At 45.1% G+C, this 18,992-nt stretch overlaps 1 protein-coding gene and 2 long non-coding RNA genes across 9 annotated transcripts in view; 2 read left to right on the top strand and 1 right to left on the bottom strand.

The window, feature by feature from the left end:
* Gon4l (gon-4-like (C.elegans)) overlaps positions 1 to 18,992 on the bottom strand; it is a 74,893-nt gene that overhangs the window by 10,293 nt on the left and 45,608 nt on the right. For all 7 annotated transcript variants that reach the window (XM_006502237.4, XM_017319793.2, XM_017319796.2 and 4 more), the window contains 9 exons: positions 12,703 to 12,901; positions 12,162 to 12,248; positions 9,968 to 10,136; positions 8,850 to 8,994; positions 7,139 to 7,289; positions 5,249 to 5,365; positions 3,236 to 4,987; positions 1,447 to 1,702; positions 733 to 917 (listed from right to left, as the gene is read on the bottom strand). In XM_006502237.4, coding sequence (XP_006502300.1) covers positions 733 to 917; positions 1,447 to 1,702; positions 3,236 to 4,987; positions 5,249 to 5,365; positions 7,139 to 7,289; positions 8,850 to 8,994; positions 9,968 to 10,136; positions 12,162 to 12,248; positions 12,703 to 12,901 — 3,061 coding nt within the window. The remainder of the gene's footprint in view (positions 1 to 732; positions 918 to 1,446; positions 1,703 to 3,235; positions 4,988 to 5,248; positions 5,366 to 7,138; positions 7,290 to 8,849; positions 8,995 to 9,967; positions 10,137 to 12,161; positions 12,249 to 12,702; positions 12,902 to 18,992) is intronic.
* Gm40091 lies at positions 50 to 18,890 on the top strand. The gene is made up of 2 exons (XR_867449.3): positions 50 to 135; positions 18,159 to 18,890. It is a non-coding gene; the product is annotated as a predicted gene, 40091 (long non-coding RNA).
* On the top strand, positions 9,362 to 13,643 carry LOC115489722. Its single transcript, XR_003954658.1, has 2 exons — positions 9,362 to 9,591; positions 9,803 to 13,643. It is a non-coding gene; the product is annotated as an uncharacterized LOC115489722 (long non-coding RNA).

Below are 18,992 nucleotides of genomic sequence, written 5' to 3'. Positions count from 1 at the left end.
CCAAGGAGTAACAACACACAGAACAAACAGCAAGGCACAACTCCTTTCCTCGGAGGGGCAACTGGACAGCCTTTAACCCTTTAAAAACCAGGGACTGATTTTCACGGGTTCTGACTTCAGCACTGCATCATCCAGGTAAGGCATATGGATATGAATTCTAAGACACGTCATACCAAGGTACAGAATACACAAACTTAGAATGTTACTAAAACAATAACAGAAGGAAAAAGTCATGCCTACCCCTCGGAGGGCCTCCCTTTGCTGAGTTAACTAAGGAGGAAGCGGCACAGTGTGCCTAGACACGCAAGACCGAGGTTCGCTCCCGAGCCCAGCTCTCCCAGCCTGCACACCCTGAGTGTTCAGTGAAGGTCCTATGTCAGCCCAATCTGGGAAGTCACAACTTGCCATTGAGGGGGGCAATAGCCTAATCTCTGCGTGAAAGAGAGGTGAGATGAGTGAGGGTAGGGGCACCGATGACCAAGCCACACGTCTCCTGCCGGTTGTTAGAGAACGCAGTGGCAGACACAAAGTCTACTGTGCACCTAGAGAAAAGACTTAGTTTTTGGTTGTGCTGGGGCTGACCCAGTCTTGCCCATGCTAGAATGCTAGACAAGTACTCTGCTGCTAAGCTACCTCCACCCCCACCCCCAGCCCCAATCATGTTTAAAGCTTCTTCCTCCAAAGCAGCAGCTACAAATGCGCAGACTGACAGGAATGGCAGCAGTTGCCTACCCTGGTGAGATAAGCCTGTGCGAACGCCAGGTCCTTCTGCTCCCTGAGTGGGTCCCGGTCGAGAATGTCCTCATCATACAGCAACAGCAGCTTGGAGGTGTCCTTGCTGGCCCGAGCCCGACTTCCCCGTTTGTTTCGAGCCCGATGACTGCTCCGTCCCTTTCCAGCAGCTTTGATGCTCTCCCCTTGGAGTAGTGAAAAAGATTCCTTCTCAATCCCTGAAACTGTGCTATCCAGCGTAAAGGCCACCCCGTGCACTCCGACTAATATCACGGCACAGCTAGGGAAGAATAGCTAGGTCAGCAGCAGAGCCAGCCTCCAGGACAGCACCAGCACTGCGCAGTGCACCACACGCCCTTCAACAGTGTCCGGGACGCAAGCTGACCAGGAGTTCTGCAGCTGAGAAAGGAGTCCAAGGCTGGGAAGGGGGAGAGGTGGCCTAACAGAAATACCACCTGAGCTACCTAAAAACGACAGAAGAGAAGTTGAAGGAGGAACATGAAGGCCAAACAGCTCTTAGCCTCAGGCACACAAGAGGCAAGAACCACGGAAAAAACAAGGGCAACCTAGTGTAAACCGGGTGTTGATGAGGATTTAAGGCTCTGCAGAGGGGCGGTTCTCGTCTGTCTGGGGAAGGAAGAGAAGCTCCAGGTGACAAAGCGCACTCTGCACTCTGTCTCTGGGCAATGCAGCTTGGAGAGCTGCTGCACTTACCTGCGGGGGCTATGCTGGTCTCTATTTCTGGAGCAGTCTGAGGTGAGGCCAAGGTAGAAGGGGGTTTCTTGGCAGCATCTCCAACGGCTTCATCGTTCACTTCATCCTCTTTTTGCAAGGTTTCCATTCCTTCTGCCTCTTCTTCCTCCTCTTCTTCTGGCTCAGAGTTCTCCTCCTGGGAGTTCTCTTCCTCAGACTCACCCTCCTGACTCATCCTCCTTTCAGATGCCAGCCAAGTCAGTTTCTCCATTGTTTCCTAAAAGCACCATTTTGTTGAGGTTTTGTCTGCTGCTCTGCATTGTAATGATAAAATGTGTACCAGAAGGTCTACTTATGAGTGATTTCTCCTGCATGCCATCTTTTGTTGTGCAAACCTTGTTCCTTAATTTAAAGATACTGGTTGAATAAAAATGGCTACAACCATTAGCAGAGGGATTAGACATAGGCAGGCTTTTTAGTTACCTGCTGGTGCATGGCAGAAAAGCTAAGACAGAGAAAATGAGGAAGAGGAGAGAGGAGTGGAACCATGAGCACACGGCCAGGAGAAACAGCAAGTCTTTGGGGAACACCGCAGGGCAGGCAGCCAGGCCAGAGGCAAAGCAGGGCCAACACTGAGAACCAGAGAAGCCTGAGGTCCTGAGGACAGCTTTGCTTAGCAACTTTTTATACCTTCTCTTCTCCTTCTCCTCTATTTATTCCTTTGCTTCATCTCTGTATGGCTGGGGATTGAATCAGGGCCTTGCACATGTTAAGTACATGTGCTACGTTGGTTTGGTTTGGTTTGCTTTGGTTTTTAAAGACAAGATTTGCTTGGATGTCCTGGAACTAACTATATACACCAGGCTGGCCTGGAACGCAGAGATCTGCCTGCCTTTGCCTTGCAAGTGCTGGGACTTGGTGTGCAACACCATACCCGACAGGTACACTAGCTCTACTGTTTAGCTATTCCTCAATTCTTATGACTATTTAAAATTATTTTTAATTATTACTGTATCATTTTTAAGTTTTGCATGTGTGTAGATCTGTGCACCACATGCCTGCAAATGGCATCAAATTCCCTCCAACGGGAGTTACTATGGGTCAAGAGTAGCCATGTGGGTGCTGTGACTAAAACCTGCCATCTGATGGAAGAACAAGTGACCCTTAGTGAAGAGCCATCTCTCCAGCATTTATGGGCTATTATTTTAAAGTCACACTTGCTGATGGCTGTGTACAAGCCCCGAGGAACATGAATGCCATGGCACATGTGACGGGTCCCTGGAAAATTCATGATAGTCAGTCTCTATTATACCACGTGGTACCAGGGTGAGCGACAGGTAACTTTACCCATGGCGTCCTTGCCATGAAGAGTTTTTGTTTGCTTGCTTATTTGTTTGTTTTTGTGGCATGTAATGTATGTTCTAGGCAGTCAGTGAGGCGACTCAACAGGTATAGACACCTGCGATCGAGTCTGACCACAGAGCTCAGCTCCTGGGACCCACATGATGGAAGGAGATAGCCACGTGACCTGGTCCTTTGACCTCTGCACATGTCATCACATAGACTCACCATACAAATTAATGAATAGCGTAAAACATTTAAAAAAAAATTAAGTGTGCTCAAGTAACTCAAATTAACACTTCAATGAGTTCAATTCAAAGAACATGTCCCCTATACACAGCAATTCACACAGAGGTCAAAACTATGTTCCACAGATACTCAAAAGTCAAGTAAGGGTTTATGGCTATAATGTAATAGAGTAAGCATTGTACCAAGTCCCCATTCTACTTGGAGCCGCGCTGGCCCTTACCTGGAGCTCTGGGACAGAGAGCACAGACTCCTCAGAAGCTGATGACAGTTCATCTTCTTCATCTTGGGTGAGGTCATCAAAGTCCTCCTCCTCCTCTTCCTCAGGCCCGTCCTTCTCCCCTCCAGTGTCTGGTCCTGCTGGGGTTCCCACAGACTGGCCGTCAGCATTGGCCGAGTCCTCAAGCTTCCCTGGAGGACCGCTCAGCCCCCCGCCCTGGCCCATGGAGGACAGAGTGCTTTTTGGCAGTCCTCTGCTTGCATGACTACTTGTTCGTCCCTCAGCAGCAGCGTCTTGGGGCACAGAAGGGGATTTGGCAGCCTGCATGTCTTCCCTCTGCAGGACTGTCTGTTTGCTCATCTCACTGGCACTACTCGGCTTCTCCTGTGGGGACTCACTGTCTAATTCCATAGAGCATTCCTCTTTCACTTCCTCCCCAATGTCCTGCTTGGGAAAGTTGCTGGAGATTTCCACCATGCAATCTTGAGCTTCCATCTTGACCATATTTAATAAATCCTTCGATGAAGAGCTCAGAGAGTCCTGGAGATTCTGAGGCAATGGCTCCACAGCATGCCCACCATCTTCTGTTTTCACAACCGTCCAGCCACAGGCACTCTTTTCAGAAGAGCCTTCCTGGCTTTCTGTTTTGACAACAGCCCAGCTGCAGGCACTGGATTCAGAGAATGCTTCCTGGCTTCCCGTATCTGCTGAAGAATGCCAGGACTTGGGCTCCTCTTTGGAGAAGACAGTGGTACAGAGAGGAGTTAGCTCCTGGGGTTTTAATTTGGACTCAGGGTTCTGAGGAGCATTTTTCCCTTCAGCAACATCCAACTTCACTTGGGCCTTATCTTCAGGAATAGATGTCACAGGAAGAGTCAGAGGATTGCTGGAAACAATTAGGGGGGAGATGGAGGAGGCCACAAGGGGCTGGTTTAATGAACAGGGGAAAGTAGTGGGGTTGACAAGGAGAGTGGTGATAGGAATGGTCTGGGGACTTGGTGCCACAGCTGCACTAACAGGCTGGATCATGTTACAGCCACCACCAATGCTCACAACCTTTACTGTAGTGGCAGGAACTGTGAAGATGACGGGTGTCGGGTGGATGATGGGAGCAGGCTTCACACAGGGGGACACCTTGGCTCCTTTTCTTCTTGTGGGCTTCCGCCTCACATATGGCTTTCGAAATTTAGAAGGGGCCAGAGAGGGCAGCATTAATTTGGGTGCAGAGCAAGAAGGAGGTGCTGACTGAGTCTCAGACAAGGGGAAGGTGGTCCTGGCTTCAGACCCACAAGGCATAGCAGGCAGTGCTGTTGGAGACTCAAAACCATCTTCTCCACGAACCCCCACTGAAGGGAACCCTGGAAGTGTCTGTAAGACAGCGGCTGGCTGAATCAGATGAGGAATCTGGACCACTGTGTTGCTTGGAGGAACTTCTGACTGAGTTGGCCACGTTGCCATTTTCCCAGGGTTGAACACAGGCTGAACAGAGGGGCTGGGTTGGATAAGGAGGGGCTTCTGGACCAATGGCCGCTTCTGTCGCCAAGCCTTTCTGGAGAAACGCTTGGAACCCGGCTTCAGTTTGAGCACCACACCCTTGGGTAGCAGCAGTGGGTACTGAGGTTCATCTCCCAGGGCAGGGCTGGCTTTCTGTAAGTGCTGATCGGTGCTGCTCTCAGTGGCTGTGGTCACACTTCCTCCCTCTGTAGCGCCTTCGGATATGTTCCGCAGTTCATCCTGAATGGACTGTAGACTGGCCTGCAGGACAAGAACACTCTGCTCTAGAACACAGCAGACGTTAAGGGAAAGGAAAACTTAGCTTTCTGGATTCTGAGCACTACTGAAAGGGAGCCGCAACATAGGGTTCCAAGACGGGTATTTCTCTGCATCAATTTTCTAACACAAGAACATTTCAATTCTATAAACTCGTCCAGAATTTACATTGGGAAATTATCATGTAACTCCTACAGGAGCTGTCAGTGACTTTTGCCTCACACAGATTTTGAAGGAAGGCCTGACCTTTAACCAGAATGGAAGCCGGTGTTCTTCCTTCTCAAAAGGTGGCTTCCACTGATGTGGCTGGATCTCTTCACAGCACCTCACCAGAACTGGCAGCTGTTTGGTCTTCTTATAAAACTAAACATGAAAACACAGAGTATAAGTCATATTCTTTCAGACTGGTAAATGGGATGGCTGATAGTTTCATACACACAAATGTATCAGGAGTATATCCTGAATGTTTCTGCAGTTCAAAAACAGTATTTCTAATTAATGAAGATTTTGCAATTATTTAGTATCTAAATGCAAACATCCATTTTGATTACCATTAAAACTCAAACCTATCTTTCTCAATGACCCCCACTGTAGGGAAACGTGGAAGTTTAGGTCAGAAAGAACAGAAGTAAATGATCAAAATAATCTCATTAAATGTCTTCACTTGCATATAGAGCTTTATCTCATTTTACATGCAGAAACTGCTCTTTTTAAAAAAGATTTATTCATGTATTATATGTAAGTACACTGTAGCTGTCTTCAGACACACCAGAAGAGGGCATCAGATCTCATTATTTGGATGGTTGTGAGCCACCATGTGGTTGCTGGGATTTGAACTCAGGACCTTTGGAAGAGCAGTCAGTGCTCTTACCTGCTGAGCCATATCTCCTGCCCCCCAGAAACTACTTTTAAGTAAGTAAGAGTGTTAACTGGAAAAGACACTATGAACCAAACACGATGGAACCTGACTATAATCCCAGGGAAAGAGGAGGAGGAAGAGGAGATAGAGGAGGAAGAAGAAGAGAGAAAGAGACAGATTATGTTAGTTTCATTTTAAAAGTAAGTGGGCTAGGTGTGGTGACACATACTTTTATGCCAGCACTTGGGAGGCAGAGAAAAAAGGGTCTCCATGTGGTCAGTATACTAGCCTGGTCTACATAGTAAGCTCCAGGACAGACAAAGGTCCACAGAGACTCAGTCGCAATCAATCAGTGAATAAATAAATGAACAACATACACTGAGAGACATGCCTCAAACAAACAAACAAGCTAGCTAATAACTAGAATAAATGGTGCAGTCACTAGGCTTGAGCCTGGTACAAGGAGGAACCGACTTCCTCAAGTTGTCCTCTGACCTCATGTGCATACTGTGACATGTGTATAACCCTGCCCATGTAAATAAGTGTGATTTATAAATAAATAAATAAATAAATAAATAAATGAATCAGGAAGATTGACAGATGTCTCAATAGTTAAAAAGTTCTGCTGCTCTTACACTGGACCTGGGTTCAGTTCCAACGCCCACAATGGGCAATGAATTCAGTGCCCTCTTCTGACCTCCACAGGCCATGCATAACCATAGTGCACAAATGCTCAGGCACACACAGATGCACATATAAATGACAAAGCCTTTAAAGCGGAGCCGGGCAGTGGTGGCGCACGCCTTTAATCCCAGCACTCTGGAGGCAGAGGCAGGCAAATTTCTGAGTTCGAGGCCAGACTGGTCTACAGAGTGAGTTCCAGGACGGCCAGGTCTACACAGAGAAACCCTGTCTCAAAAAACCAAAACAACAACAACCCCGAATTATTTTTGAAATAGTGAATGAATAAGGAAGGGTTCTAGGGACAGGGTTCAGTGAGACATCAGTGTCTAACACTGAAGGAAAGAGGCAGAAAAGCAGGGAGAGGAAGACAGACAGGAGTCCATGACTGAAAGTTAGTAATTTAGGCCTAATTCCAAAAACCAAGAAGTCAGTTCCAACCCTGCTGAGTAACACCACAGTAAGCCTACCACCTTCCCAAACACCTGGGCTACCAGGAAAAGGGATAAAACACTTTTATAACAAAAGCCTCTCATCACTGACAGCTGAGAGGGAAAGGAGGCAGAGGGAGTTTTCACACACACTCACTCACTCACTTTAATCACGTTGTTAGGAGCTCTGTTCAGGTTGAGGTTCTTGATTCTCACCGTCAGCTGGTGAGCAGTCTTACAAGTTACAAGGTACTTGCTGATCAGAGGCTTAGGAAACTCAGTCCCTTCGAAATGCTTCAGTCCTAAAGCTAACAGACTGAGAGAGAACCAAAGTCACAGACGGTTCTGCAAGGAGCTCTTCAACCTGCATGCTTCACAGCCTCCTCCCACACCCTTAGAGAGTTACAGATCACTGCGTATTTTAATAACCAAACATGAAAAGCTCAATGACCCTGGATTAATCACCAGCACTACTGAAAATAAATATGCTTAAAGCACTAACATTCTTGGTGACAGAAAAAAAAAATTCAAGCAACTGCATACTCTGAACACCGAGGTGGCTGAGGCAGGAGATGCCAAGGTCAAGACCAGCCTGGCTCCCTGGCACAAGCTAACTCATTGGTTACAGTGCTTGCCTAACATATGGAAGACCCTGGGATTGAACTCTCTCATGCCCTAGACTGGTTTCAAGAGAATAGAAGACCTGAGAAACAGCACTGAACAAGCACAAATGAGACAGCATACAATTCACAAACAAGCAAAAGAGCATTACACCTCAGAAAAAGTCATCCCAGGCATGGTGGCACACTCCTGCAATCTCAACACTTGAGAGGCTGAGGGGGGAGTACTGCTATAATTGGGGGCTAGCACAGGCTACATGAATGATATCACTCTGTATCCAAACCCCTCCCTCAAAGGTAAAACCCAAAAACCAAATTCCAGTACCAAAATAAAAAAACAAACCCAAACAAACAAAACAAAAAAACCCTAAAATCACAGTTCTTAGGATGTGGATGCCGGAGGGTTCAAAGTTCAAGGTCATCCACAGCAATATGGCTGATACAAATCTAGCTTTGGATCCATGAGTGCCTAACTCAGACAACAATAAATAAATCATGAATAACTCAAGCATAAAATGACAATCTGAAGTTCTTCTGTTTTGTTTTGCTATTGTCTTGTTTTGAGACAAGTTTTCCCTGTGTAGCCCTGGCTGATCTAGAACTTTCCTTGTAGACCAGACTGGCTGTATCTGCCTCCCAAAAGCTAGGATTGAGGGCATGTGCCACCATCACTCAGCAATTCACTGTATTTAGGGCTGTTGGTTTTTTTTGTTTTTGTTTTTTTTGGCTTTTGTAGGATTTTAAAATTAGAAGTGGGAGCATCAGAAAACTAAAGGCTAAGAACAAAAAAATTAAAAAAAAAAGACCAAAGGTGTGTGTGTGTGTGTGTACGTGTGTGTGTGTGTATATGTGTGTGTGTGTGTGTGTTTGTGTGTGCGTGTGTGCGTGTGTGTGTGTGTGTGTTGGAGGGCTCAGTGCTTAGGAGCACAGCCTGCTCTTGCAGAGGACCCAGCTTCAGTTAGCACCCACATGGTGGCTCCTAGGCCTTTGCTGGCCTCTGCCAGCACTGTCACGCACAAGCTGCACAGACATACAAGCAGGCAAGACACCCATACTCAAAAATAAAATCAGAATAAAGTTTTAACAGTATGTATGGCATCCCCTGGGAAAGACAGGACTGAAACAGATAAACTCCTGTCTCTACATGGCTTTTCTTTGGTCTATGTCCTTGTTACACAATTCTTATTTGCCCCAAGCTTCTCAAACCACTGTCTCTACTTTCGCTACTGCACTAATGTCAGCTTCACTATACGTACTTGTCCTCAGCCTTGGTGAAGATGGTCTTATCCCGAGGATTATTGGCCTTCAGGGAACATATTGGGAGGAGCTCTGGATACATGAAAACCTTGTTTGTGGCCAGGATCCAAGCCACTTGCTTTGGCAAACAGGGAAATTCACTGGCTGTAAGAAAGAACATCTGAGATAGATATGATCCAAGGACCAAAGAGTTCCACCAAGGCCTAAGTCCACACAGCACTCACACAGGCTCTTCCTCGTACTTGACCCCTCAAGTTTCTAGTCACTCCAACGTAACACTTGCTAACAGGAGGTCTGCCAAGCTGATTCTCTTGTCTGTTCCTATAAGGTACACTTTCTCCACTGACACAGACACACAAGGCACTAAGAGAACCCACACACGCAGCCGGGCGTGGTGGCGCATGCCTTTAGTCCCTGCACGTGGGAGGCAGAGGCAGGTGGATTTCTGAGTTTGAGGCCAGCCTGGTCTACAGAGTGAGTTCCAGGACAGCCAGGGCTACACAGAGAAGCCCTGTCTCGAAGAAAAAAAAAAAAAAAAAGTCTCTACAAGACAAAAAGATCTTCAACAAGACGTTTGTTCTTTCCAGATAAAAAAATTACAATTTGGTTATTCCCTCTGGGTGCCAGTGAGATGTCTCAGTAGACAAACCTGCTACTGGGCCTGCTGATGGCCTGAACTCACTTCCTGGGACCCACAAGGTAGAGGGAGAAACAACACCCAAAGCTGTCCGGTGTACTATGGTATGTGTGCTCCCTTCCTCTCCTCTCTCTTCGTGTGTGTGTGTGTGTGTGTGTGTGTGTGTGTGTGCGCACGCGTGCGGAATTAGATATATAAATACAATTTTAAAAAATATAGAAAGTAGCAGTGACATTCCCAACTTGAATGTAATAGTGCTGTGGGAGTTAAGCCTCAAGTTAGAAATGAACTATGAACATTTGTCTCTCCGTATAGGTAAGTACTTTACCAATGAGCTACATGCCCGGTCTCCTTGAATGTATAGAAGACAGAGAGAATAAATTACAAATCTCCTGTGCCCTAAGAATCACAGCAAACACATTAAAGACTCGAGTCTTTCACTGCCAATCTCAACCTGGACTTGACACAGTCATCTCCTACCAGTCTTCTTGGCGGTTTTATGAGGGCTGCAGTCAATGCTGACTTGGGTGAAGTCTTCAATGAGCCGCATAGCTCCCATCCAGTTACAAGGCTGGAATAAGGTCTGGAACCTGGGGTTGAACTGCTGGTGAAGGGCAATGGAATTCTCAGCAAAGGTGCCCAGCTCTTTCTGGGAAGAAAGGACACAAAGGAGTTCTCAGGTAACTCCAGACAGCTAACACCACACCACAGTCCTCAAGCTCTTAAGGGGGAAGGGACCTTCCTGCAACAAGATCAGGGGCAGGCGGCAATCTTTACTGATATCATTCCATTATAAAATCTGTCTTTGGCCTCAGTCACTCAGGAACTAGATCTACAGTCATTTGTCTTTTTTTTTTTTTTAAATTATTTACTGACTTTTATTCTACACACATTGGTGTTTTGCCTGCATGTATGTCTGTGAGGGCATCAGACTCCCTGACACTTGGAGTTATGACTGTTGTGAGCTGCTGCCAAATGCATCCTGGGAATTGAACCCAGGTCCTTTGGAGAAGCAGCCCCAGGCCCTGCTGTTTAAGTCTCGGGCTGTAACACTCCTCAGCCGTCCACTGCATGTTCTGCTCGCCAGGTACATGGACGATTCGGCAGCTGAGCCATCACAATGTATGCTAAAAGCCCTAGATTTAAGCTCAGCATTGTGGCGAGGAAGAATGGCAGGATATTAGGTTCCCCCACACAGACCCAGCTTTTCAAGACAGTCTTGCTCTCTAGGCCTGAACAGACTACTTCAGGCTCCTCCGTTCTCATTCACCAAATACTCAGTACAGAAAATGAACAGCAGCACCACACCTCTAGATTTGGCTTTTTTTTTCTTTTTCTTTTTTTTTTTGGGGGGGGGGGGAAGGGAGGGTGTTGGTTTTTATTTTTCTTTTCAAGACAGGGTTTCTCTGTGTAACAGCCCTGCCTGTCCTAGAGCTCACTCTGTAGACCAGGCTGGCCTCGAACTCAGAGATCCGCCTGCCTCTGCCTCCTGAATGCTGGTATTAAAGGCATGCGCCACCACCTGAGCTGCCTCCTGTTTTTTGTTTTTCTTTTTAAATTTCATATGGTCTGGAGAGCTGGCTCAGCAGTTAAAAAGCACTTGCTGCTCTTATAGAGGACCCAAGTTCAGTCCCCAGCACCCATGTGGTGGCTCACAGAACATCCATGACTCCAGTTCGAGGCGATTTGTCACTTGGTCTCCACAAGCATCAAGTACACATGTTGTGCAGTAGTAGGCAAAATAGTGATAGACATAAAATAAATCTAATTTTCAAAAGGTTTTTGATAATGTGTCAAAAACTATTTTTTCTCACCATCTTCTGAACACAAGAAGTGCAAAGCCTCTATTACCACAGAGGAAGTTTGGCATATTGGCAAGCACACCATGAAACCACAATGGCTTTGTCCAGAGTTTTCCTCTCAGAAAGCCCCTCCCAATGGGAACTTCTTTCTTACCTCCTTGAGATAAGAGAAAGAATGAGAAAGGACTGGGGGGGAAAAAGAGGAAGAAAGCAGAGTGGGAAGGCGGGAGGACCCAGTAAAATGTATAAATCTTTCAGGGGGCTAGAGAGATAGTTCACTGGTTAAGAACAAGCACTGCTCTTCTGGAGATCCTGAGTTCAATTCCCAGCAACAACATGGTGGCTCAGGACCATCTGTAATATCTGATGTCCTCTTCTGGTGTGTCTGAAGACAGCTACAGTGTACTCGTATACATGAAATAAATAAATAAAAAGAGGAGTATCAAAGGCCACGGAGCTCAGTGAGTGAATGCTTGCCTAACACACAGGAAGCAGCCTTGGGATATACCCACAGTGCCCATAAATTGGGCACAGTAGTGGGCATCTGTAACTCTAGTTCTGATCGAGTCGAGGCAGGACAATGAAGAAAACTCATGAGTCTGAGGCCAGCTTGAGCTACAAGAGATCCTGTCTCCAAAAAAGAAAAAAAAAATTCTCAAGATGAGGAGGATGCAATTTAAATGGTGTTCAAGTTTCCCCAGACTTAGTGTTCTGTCATGCAAACAGAGGAAGTCACAGGACAGGCAGGTACAGTGAACAAACACATCCAGGAGAGAAGAAGAAGAGATGTAGATGACAACCCGTGCATAACATTAACAGTTAAACGGATTTCATACTTAAATCTTCCGAGTTATGGACGTATGGAACCTTACAAGAAATATTCTGGTGGTACTGGCCTCGGAGCTGAGGTTGGGGTTGGAGGTGGTGAGAAGGTAGATTTGTGTCAACAGCTGAACATGCTGGGAAGGAAAAAAAAAAAAGACACATTATAATGTTTCCAACTGTACCACATGTATCTTGCTTCTCAGTAAGACGAGCAAAGCATGATCTTGGCATATTTGAGTTATGTTCCTTTGGCCAAAACCAAACTCAGACAAACTTGACCCTCAAACTAGAGAGACTAAGAATGAAACAAGAAAAACTAATACAGGCAGATATTTGAGTTTGAATGTAATACTAAGAATTCTGAAATCTCCAATCCTACACATTATCTCGGTCTTTATTTGATTTCCTACCTGACCCACAGGCCACGAACATGAAGTTCTCTCAAGGTCGTAGCAAACAGACGGTCCTATGGCCCATGGTTCCAACAGGAAGTAGGACAGCCACCTCTGACTTTACCACACTGCTCACTTCTGGCTTCAGTGCTAAGCCAAGAAATAATGCAAATACAGACAAAGAGAGAAGCCTTGCCTGCTGCATCTGCTGCTGAAGCCTGCTCCTCTGTGCTGGGTCGAGGACCAGAGTCTGATGGGCTGCCTCCTCCTGCGGTTTCAGCTTCTCCACCTCAGGCTGCTGTCTGACTGAGGGTTTCTTCATCTTCAGCTGCTCCAGCAGCTCCTTCACTGTCCGGTGCCGCTCATTTAGTAAGTTGGCCAACGGCTCCTCAAACCTGTTCCCAACAAGGATAGAACATGCATTTTCTCCTAGGTCCACAAAACAGCAAATTCCTTGTAACAACAAAACATGAACATCTGTTTTACTTTGATAACGATGGCTCACTATTCTTGACCCTTAAGCAAATATTTCCCTTGACTGTTAGCACTGTATTCAAATAAAAGAAGTCTGGTGTTAGAGGATAGTTTGAGCTCATATCTAGAATGCTTGAAGCCCTGGGTCAATCTCCAACTATTCCAAAGAATATTCTGAAATGTTTTCCACCTTACTGTAACACAATTACTTCTCTGTATAAAACACACAGAGAAAAGAAATGAAATGAAAATCTAGAAGCAGAGAAACAACAGTGTAGTACAATGCCACAGGCTAGTGGGACTTCATCATCCTTGCATTATACTAACACGTACTACTTTATGACTTCTTCCAAATTGGAGGGACTCTAGCTAGCTCCAGTGTGGCAAGCATGGCTCCGGCAGGCCTTGCCCCTCTCTCCCATTCCTTCCTGCTTGCTAACAACCATTAGAGCTAGCCAGCAAGGTTGATTCCTTTACTTGGCTACTTCCTCCTCTTGAGGCTGACAAAGTATTTAAGTCCAGCAATCAAAAAGTTCCCTTTAGGTCACCTAATTAAGATGCCCACTTAAAATTAAAACACCTCATCCTAACACAGGCTTTTCCCTTGTACCTTTATAAACCACAACTTGCCTATGGACCCTGTCTGTCTCCTCTCAATTCAGAGGCAGTCCTTTGTCTTCTGGGAGAAAGACTCCTCCCACTTTTCCCCTGTACCCTTCCCCTTCTCAGCTATCCTCTATCTCCTGTCTTTGTCCTTTATCCCTGCTCTCTGTCTCTCTGGGGCAAATAAATCTCCTTTGTGCTGAGAACTTTGTCTTGGCGGTCCTTGGCTGACACTCTTCCTAACACCAACAGAACAAAGTATATTCCAAAAGTATAGCACTTGGTCTCTCAGTGCCCTGCTAAGCCAGCCCTCTCCATTCCAGCTGCCCTTCATTCATTTCTTTAAAAAATCAAAGCCATGAATGAGGATGCACTAGAATGGAGAACACTTGTTTTGTAAGTATTAGTTCTGGGTTTTATTGTCAGCATCAGAAACAAACAAAACAAAAATAACAAATAAGTCTAGCAAGACCTTTCAACAATGTAACAAGAAAGAAATACACTAAAATCTAACACAGCTCAGATGAAGAGAGATGAGTTGTTAGTTCAAACATTACTATACAACCGCCATGAAAATAACTTCTTCTTTTTTTTTTTTTTTTTGGTCTTTTTTCGGTTTTTCCCAGACAGGGTTTCTCTGTGTATCCCTGGCTGTTCTGGAACTCACTTCAGCCATTCAAGTTCCTTTCTCATGCTTCCTAACCGTACCAGAACACCCTGACCATAACTGCTCCCCTACATCTTGTTCTGGGTAAAAATAAAACAAAAGATAAAGGTGACAATATTCAGAAAAAGAGCTGCTCACATGGCCATGACCAACAAGTTATCAAATTCCCAGGAGCCTTCAATATTATAGCAATAGTTAAAAGATAACTTTTTGTCTTAGTCAGGGTTTCTATTCCTGCACAAACATCATGACCAAGAAGCAAGATGGGGAGGAAAGGGTTTATTCGGCTTATGCTTTCATACTGCTGTTCATCACCAAGGAAGTCAGGACTGGAACTCAAGCAGGTCAGAAAGCAGGAGCTGATGGAGAGATGGAGAGATGTTCCTTACTGGCTTGCTTCCCCTGGTTTGCACAGCGTGCTCTCTTACAGAACCAAGATTACCAGCCCTGAGATGGTCCCACCCACAAGGGGCCTTTCCCCCTTGATCACTAATTGAGAAAATGCCTTACAGTTTGATCTCATGGAGGCATTTAATCAACTGAAGCTCCTTTCTCTGTGATAACTCCAGCTGTGTCAAATTGACACACAAAACCAGCCAGTACACTTTGTAATAGGTTGAAGATATTTTCCTTTTTCTTTAGATTTATTTACATTTATTTCCTGTCTATGAGTGTTATGCCAACATGTATGTCTGTGTACCACACTGTTGTATAGCAGTTTTCTCCAAGATCAAGGCATCCCATCATTCAGGGAAGCTCTTCGTGCAAGTTAGAAAATAATTCAAAAATAGCTTTAGGAAGTCCCTGAAACTGAACAAACTCACTAGATCCCTCCTTCCTAAGAGGAAACAATCGTAAGGGCTAAGAGTGAGTCAAGATAAGTCAAGCTGCAAACAGAAAGGATCAGCCAAGCATCCTAAGAAGCAGAAACCAGCAGAGCAGCCTGGAAGAAGGTTAGATCAACAGGCCCACATAGAAAGAACACCCCAAACTGTTTAGCTGCCTGTAGTGTGCTCTAGGTTTCCAGATTTGGTGAGCTGTCACCCATGCTGGAGTGGGTTTTGGGTGATTCAGCTGTCATTGAGTCATCTCTACTTCTGTAATTAACCCCAATAAAATTCATTGGATCAGACTGGAGAGATGGCTCAGCAGTTAAGAGCAATGACTGCTCTTCCAGAGGTCCTGAGTTCAATTCCCAGGAACTACATGGTAGCTCACAACCGTCTGTAGTGGGATCCAATGCCCTCTTCTGGTGTGTCTGAAGACAGCTACAATGTACTCATATACATAAAATAAATAAATTTCAAAAAAACACCTCACTGGTTCAACAAGTTGAACTTTGTTCATGGTATGTGTACTTTGGTCCGGCCTGGGCTCCCTATGTCGAATGAATAGACGTATGTGTGTGTAATGAGTCTTGTGACACAAATCACAAGGACATTGTGCCTGAGGGGGCCAAAGGAGGATATCATATGGAGCTGGAGTTACAGACAGTTGGGATCTACCAAGTGGGTTCTAGGAATTGAACCTGGGTCCTCTGAAAGAATAGCCACTGCTCCCATCTACTGAGCCATCTCTCCTGGCCCAGAAAAGACTCCTGGCCCGCTCCACCTCTCCTTGTGCCCTCCTGGGCCTGACACTTCCTTACCTCCCTCCGCCTAGCTGCAATGCCCAAAGCCTCTACAACTGCAACCATGGACTCTGGAGCTCTAGTTGTCCCTCCCTTCTTGTCCCCTTGTCCCTGTGGCTCACTGGTCTCTTAGCTACCTAACCCTCCCTGGGGTGGAGTTATTTTTGAGACCCTTCCACCTTTTTTCCAGGGACTCAAATCATTTCTCAACTCACAGATTTTCTTAAAGTCTTGCTGTCTTTTTTTTTTATTTTTTTTTTTTTTGGTTTTTCGAGACAGGGTTTCTCCGTGTAGCCCTGGCTGTCCTGGAACTCACTTTGTAGACTAGGCTGGCCTCGAACTCAGAAATCCACCTGCCTCTGCCTCCTGAGTGCTGGGATTAAAGGCGTGCGCCACCACGCCCGGCAAGTCTTGCTGTCTTAAAGAAAAAAAAGTGGCCTCAATATAGAATGAGCAACAAAATGGCGTACTCAAGTTTCAAATTCTCACAGATTATAACAACTTCTGCCAGGACAATGAAATGACTGAAAAGCCTCTTATTGCTATGGTTCTAAAAATTTCCATTCTTAAATCTTTATCCCGATGTTTTCTCTGCTTTGCTCTCAAGAAATCTTTTTTTTTTTTTGGTTTTTCGAGACAGGGTTTCTCTGCATAGCCCTGCCTGTCCTGGAACTCACTTTGTGGACCAGGCTGGCCTCGAACTCAGAAATCCGCCTGCCTCTGCCTCCAGAGTGCTGGGATTAAAGGTGTGCGCCACCTCGCCCGGCTCTCAAGAAATCTTTTAAGACTATGCTGCAAACTCATCTCAGAATTGTAAATTCACTGGATTTGGTTAAATACTCTATAAAATCTGTAACAAAATTTGGCTTCAAACTTTTAACAAAAGGCTTCTAATTAAAAATCTATAAATGGGTGTGTGTGTACATATATATATATATATATATATATATATATATATATGAATGACCCAACTCTTGCCTAAAATATACTGTATACATAACTCTTGGGTTCAACTCCTGTTTTTTTTTTTGTTTTGTTTTGTTTTTGTTTTGGGGGGGGGGTTCAAGACAGGGTTTTTCTGTATAGCCCTGGCTGTCCTGGAACTCACTTTGTAGACCAGGCTGACCTCGAACTCAGAAATCAACCTGCCTCTTCCTCCCAAGTGCTGGGATTAAAAGCGTGTGCTACCACGCCATGCTCTACTCCTGTTGTAAAAAAGGTTATTTATTAGCAACCAACCACATGACTCTCTTCCATCATACCTGATGACCTCATCAAAATGTAAGAAGCTGCATGGCTGACTGCCGTCTTCACTAAGGTTAAAGGAAGGTACATGTACTATGTTGTCACCATCTTAAGATGACCACAGGTAATAAGTCCTGCTGAGCCCTCAGTTTATTGCCGATTCTTTTTAGAGGAAGAAAACAACAAGTCTACAAAACATTTTGGATTAGTATTGACTTTTGCATGATGATAAAAATAAGATTATAAACATATATACTTAGATTAACAACAGTTAATTTAACTACTTAGATCTTTGTTAACTTTTCAACACCAGGCTTTCTAAAAAATTTAGACAAATATCAACATGTGTTTAATAATTATATTTGAAAAAGAAGATTTATGAATTCCAGGGTCACAACACCAGAAATCTGGCTGATTTTTCTAGCTCCCTTTGTTGAACTTTAGCTATTAGGATAAACTAAGTCACACTAAAAAGCCCCATGATAATGGTACACTACGATTAATAATTTCATTTTCATAGTAAAAAAGTTTCACTTCAAAAATTGGGGTTTAGCTGGCTGTGGTGGCGCACGCCTTTAATCCCAGCAAACAGGAGGCAGAGGCAGGCGGATTTCTGAGTTCGAGGCCAGCCTGGTCTACAAAGTGAATTCCAGGACAGCCAGGGCTACACAGAGAAACCCTGTCTCGTAAAAAAAAAAAAAAAAAAAAAAAAAATTGGGGGTTAAACTTCGAGTGGTGCACCACCACGGATGCCTTTTGTTTTTTGGGTTTTTTTTTTTTGTTTTTAATTTTGTGGTTTTTTTTGAGACAGAATTCTCCATGTAGCCCAGGCAGTCCTGGAATTTTCTCTGTAGACCAGGCGAGCCTCAAATTCATGAATTCGCCTGTTTCTGTCTCCCAAGGGCTGCAATTAAAGGCCTGAGCCACCACCACTCATCTACTTAATAAACAATGATCCTCAAAACTTTTTGGAGATCTGCTGAATATGGCTTTTAAAATGTTTAATGCAAAAAAATTTTACTCTGACTGACAGACACCTCCAGATCCTAGCAGTGACCTCAAGGTCTCCAAAGAAGATGATGGGTCACAGAAGAACTCCACCTGGAACATGCTTTAACTGTGGCAAGGACAGCTTCTGTGAAACACTGCCCTTCACCTTGCCCACAGCACAGCCTCTACGAACTGAGGACCAAGTGCGATACTGGGGAGCTGACTGGCCCACTTTGCCTAGACAACATAGACTGGTCCTCCAAGCTCCTCCTCCACAGGAAGGTCTGTTGGATCTTTTGGGCCTGATGGCCAAAGGCTGTCCACAGAGCTTGATTGTCAGGTAGCCAGTAAGGATCTATTATGTTTAATAGACTCAGGACCTACTTGATGTATACTTATTGAATCACTGTTGGGTTCCGAGCTCCTACTATGACTCAAACACATGAGTCTATTGACTTTTCTGCAATGTGGATCTCAATAGAAATTACACAGTGGTAATGCTAACATATGTAAAATTTTATCTTTTGATAAACTTAAAATTCTTGTAAGTTGAATGGAACTGATTTGAATTGTCCTCTCCCAGGTAAAATAGACTCCATATAAATACTGTCACCCAACAGCCTAAGTTTCCCATCTACTGCCTACGTGTGAGGGTAGGAGGTCTCTTTCTCCCCTGGTCTTGGGACTCCCCTCAGCCAACTACCAGGATCGTAGGCCAGGAAATTTCAAATGTACACCCTGGATTAAAAATTTCCCCTAAATTCCTTAACTTTAACTTCTCTCTCTAGTGATCTGTCCCAGCAGATTTAAAATCAACTCGGCCAGCTCCAGGGGTCAGCGCCACAGCACCCTACCCCAGGGGTCCAGCCTCACAGGC

The sequence above is a fragment of the Mus musculus genome, chromosome 3 (assembly GCF_000001635.26).
Source record: "Mus musculus strain C57BL/6J chromosome 3, GRCm38.p6 C57BL/6J".
NCBI classification, from domain to species: domain Eukaryota; kingdom Metazoa; phylum Chordata; class Mammalia; order Rodentia; family Muridae; genus Mus; species Mus musculus.
This window is presented reverse-complemented; position numbering and strand designations above follow the sequence as displayed.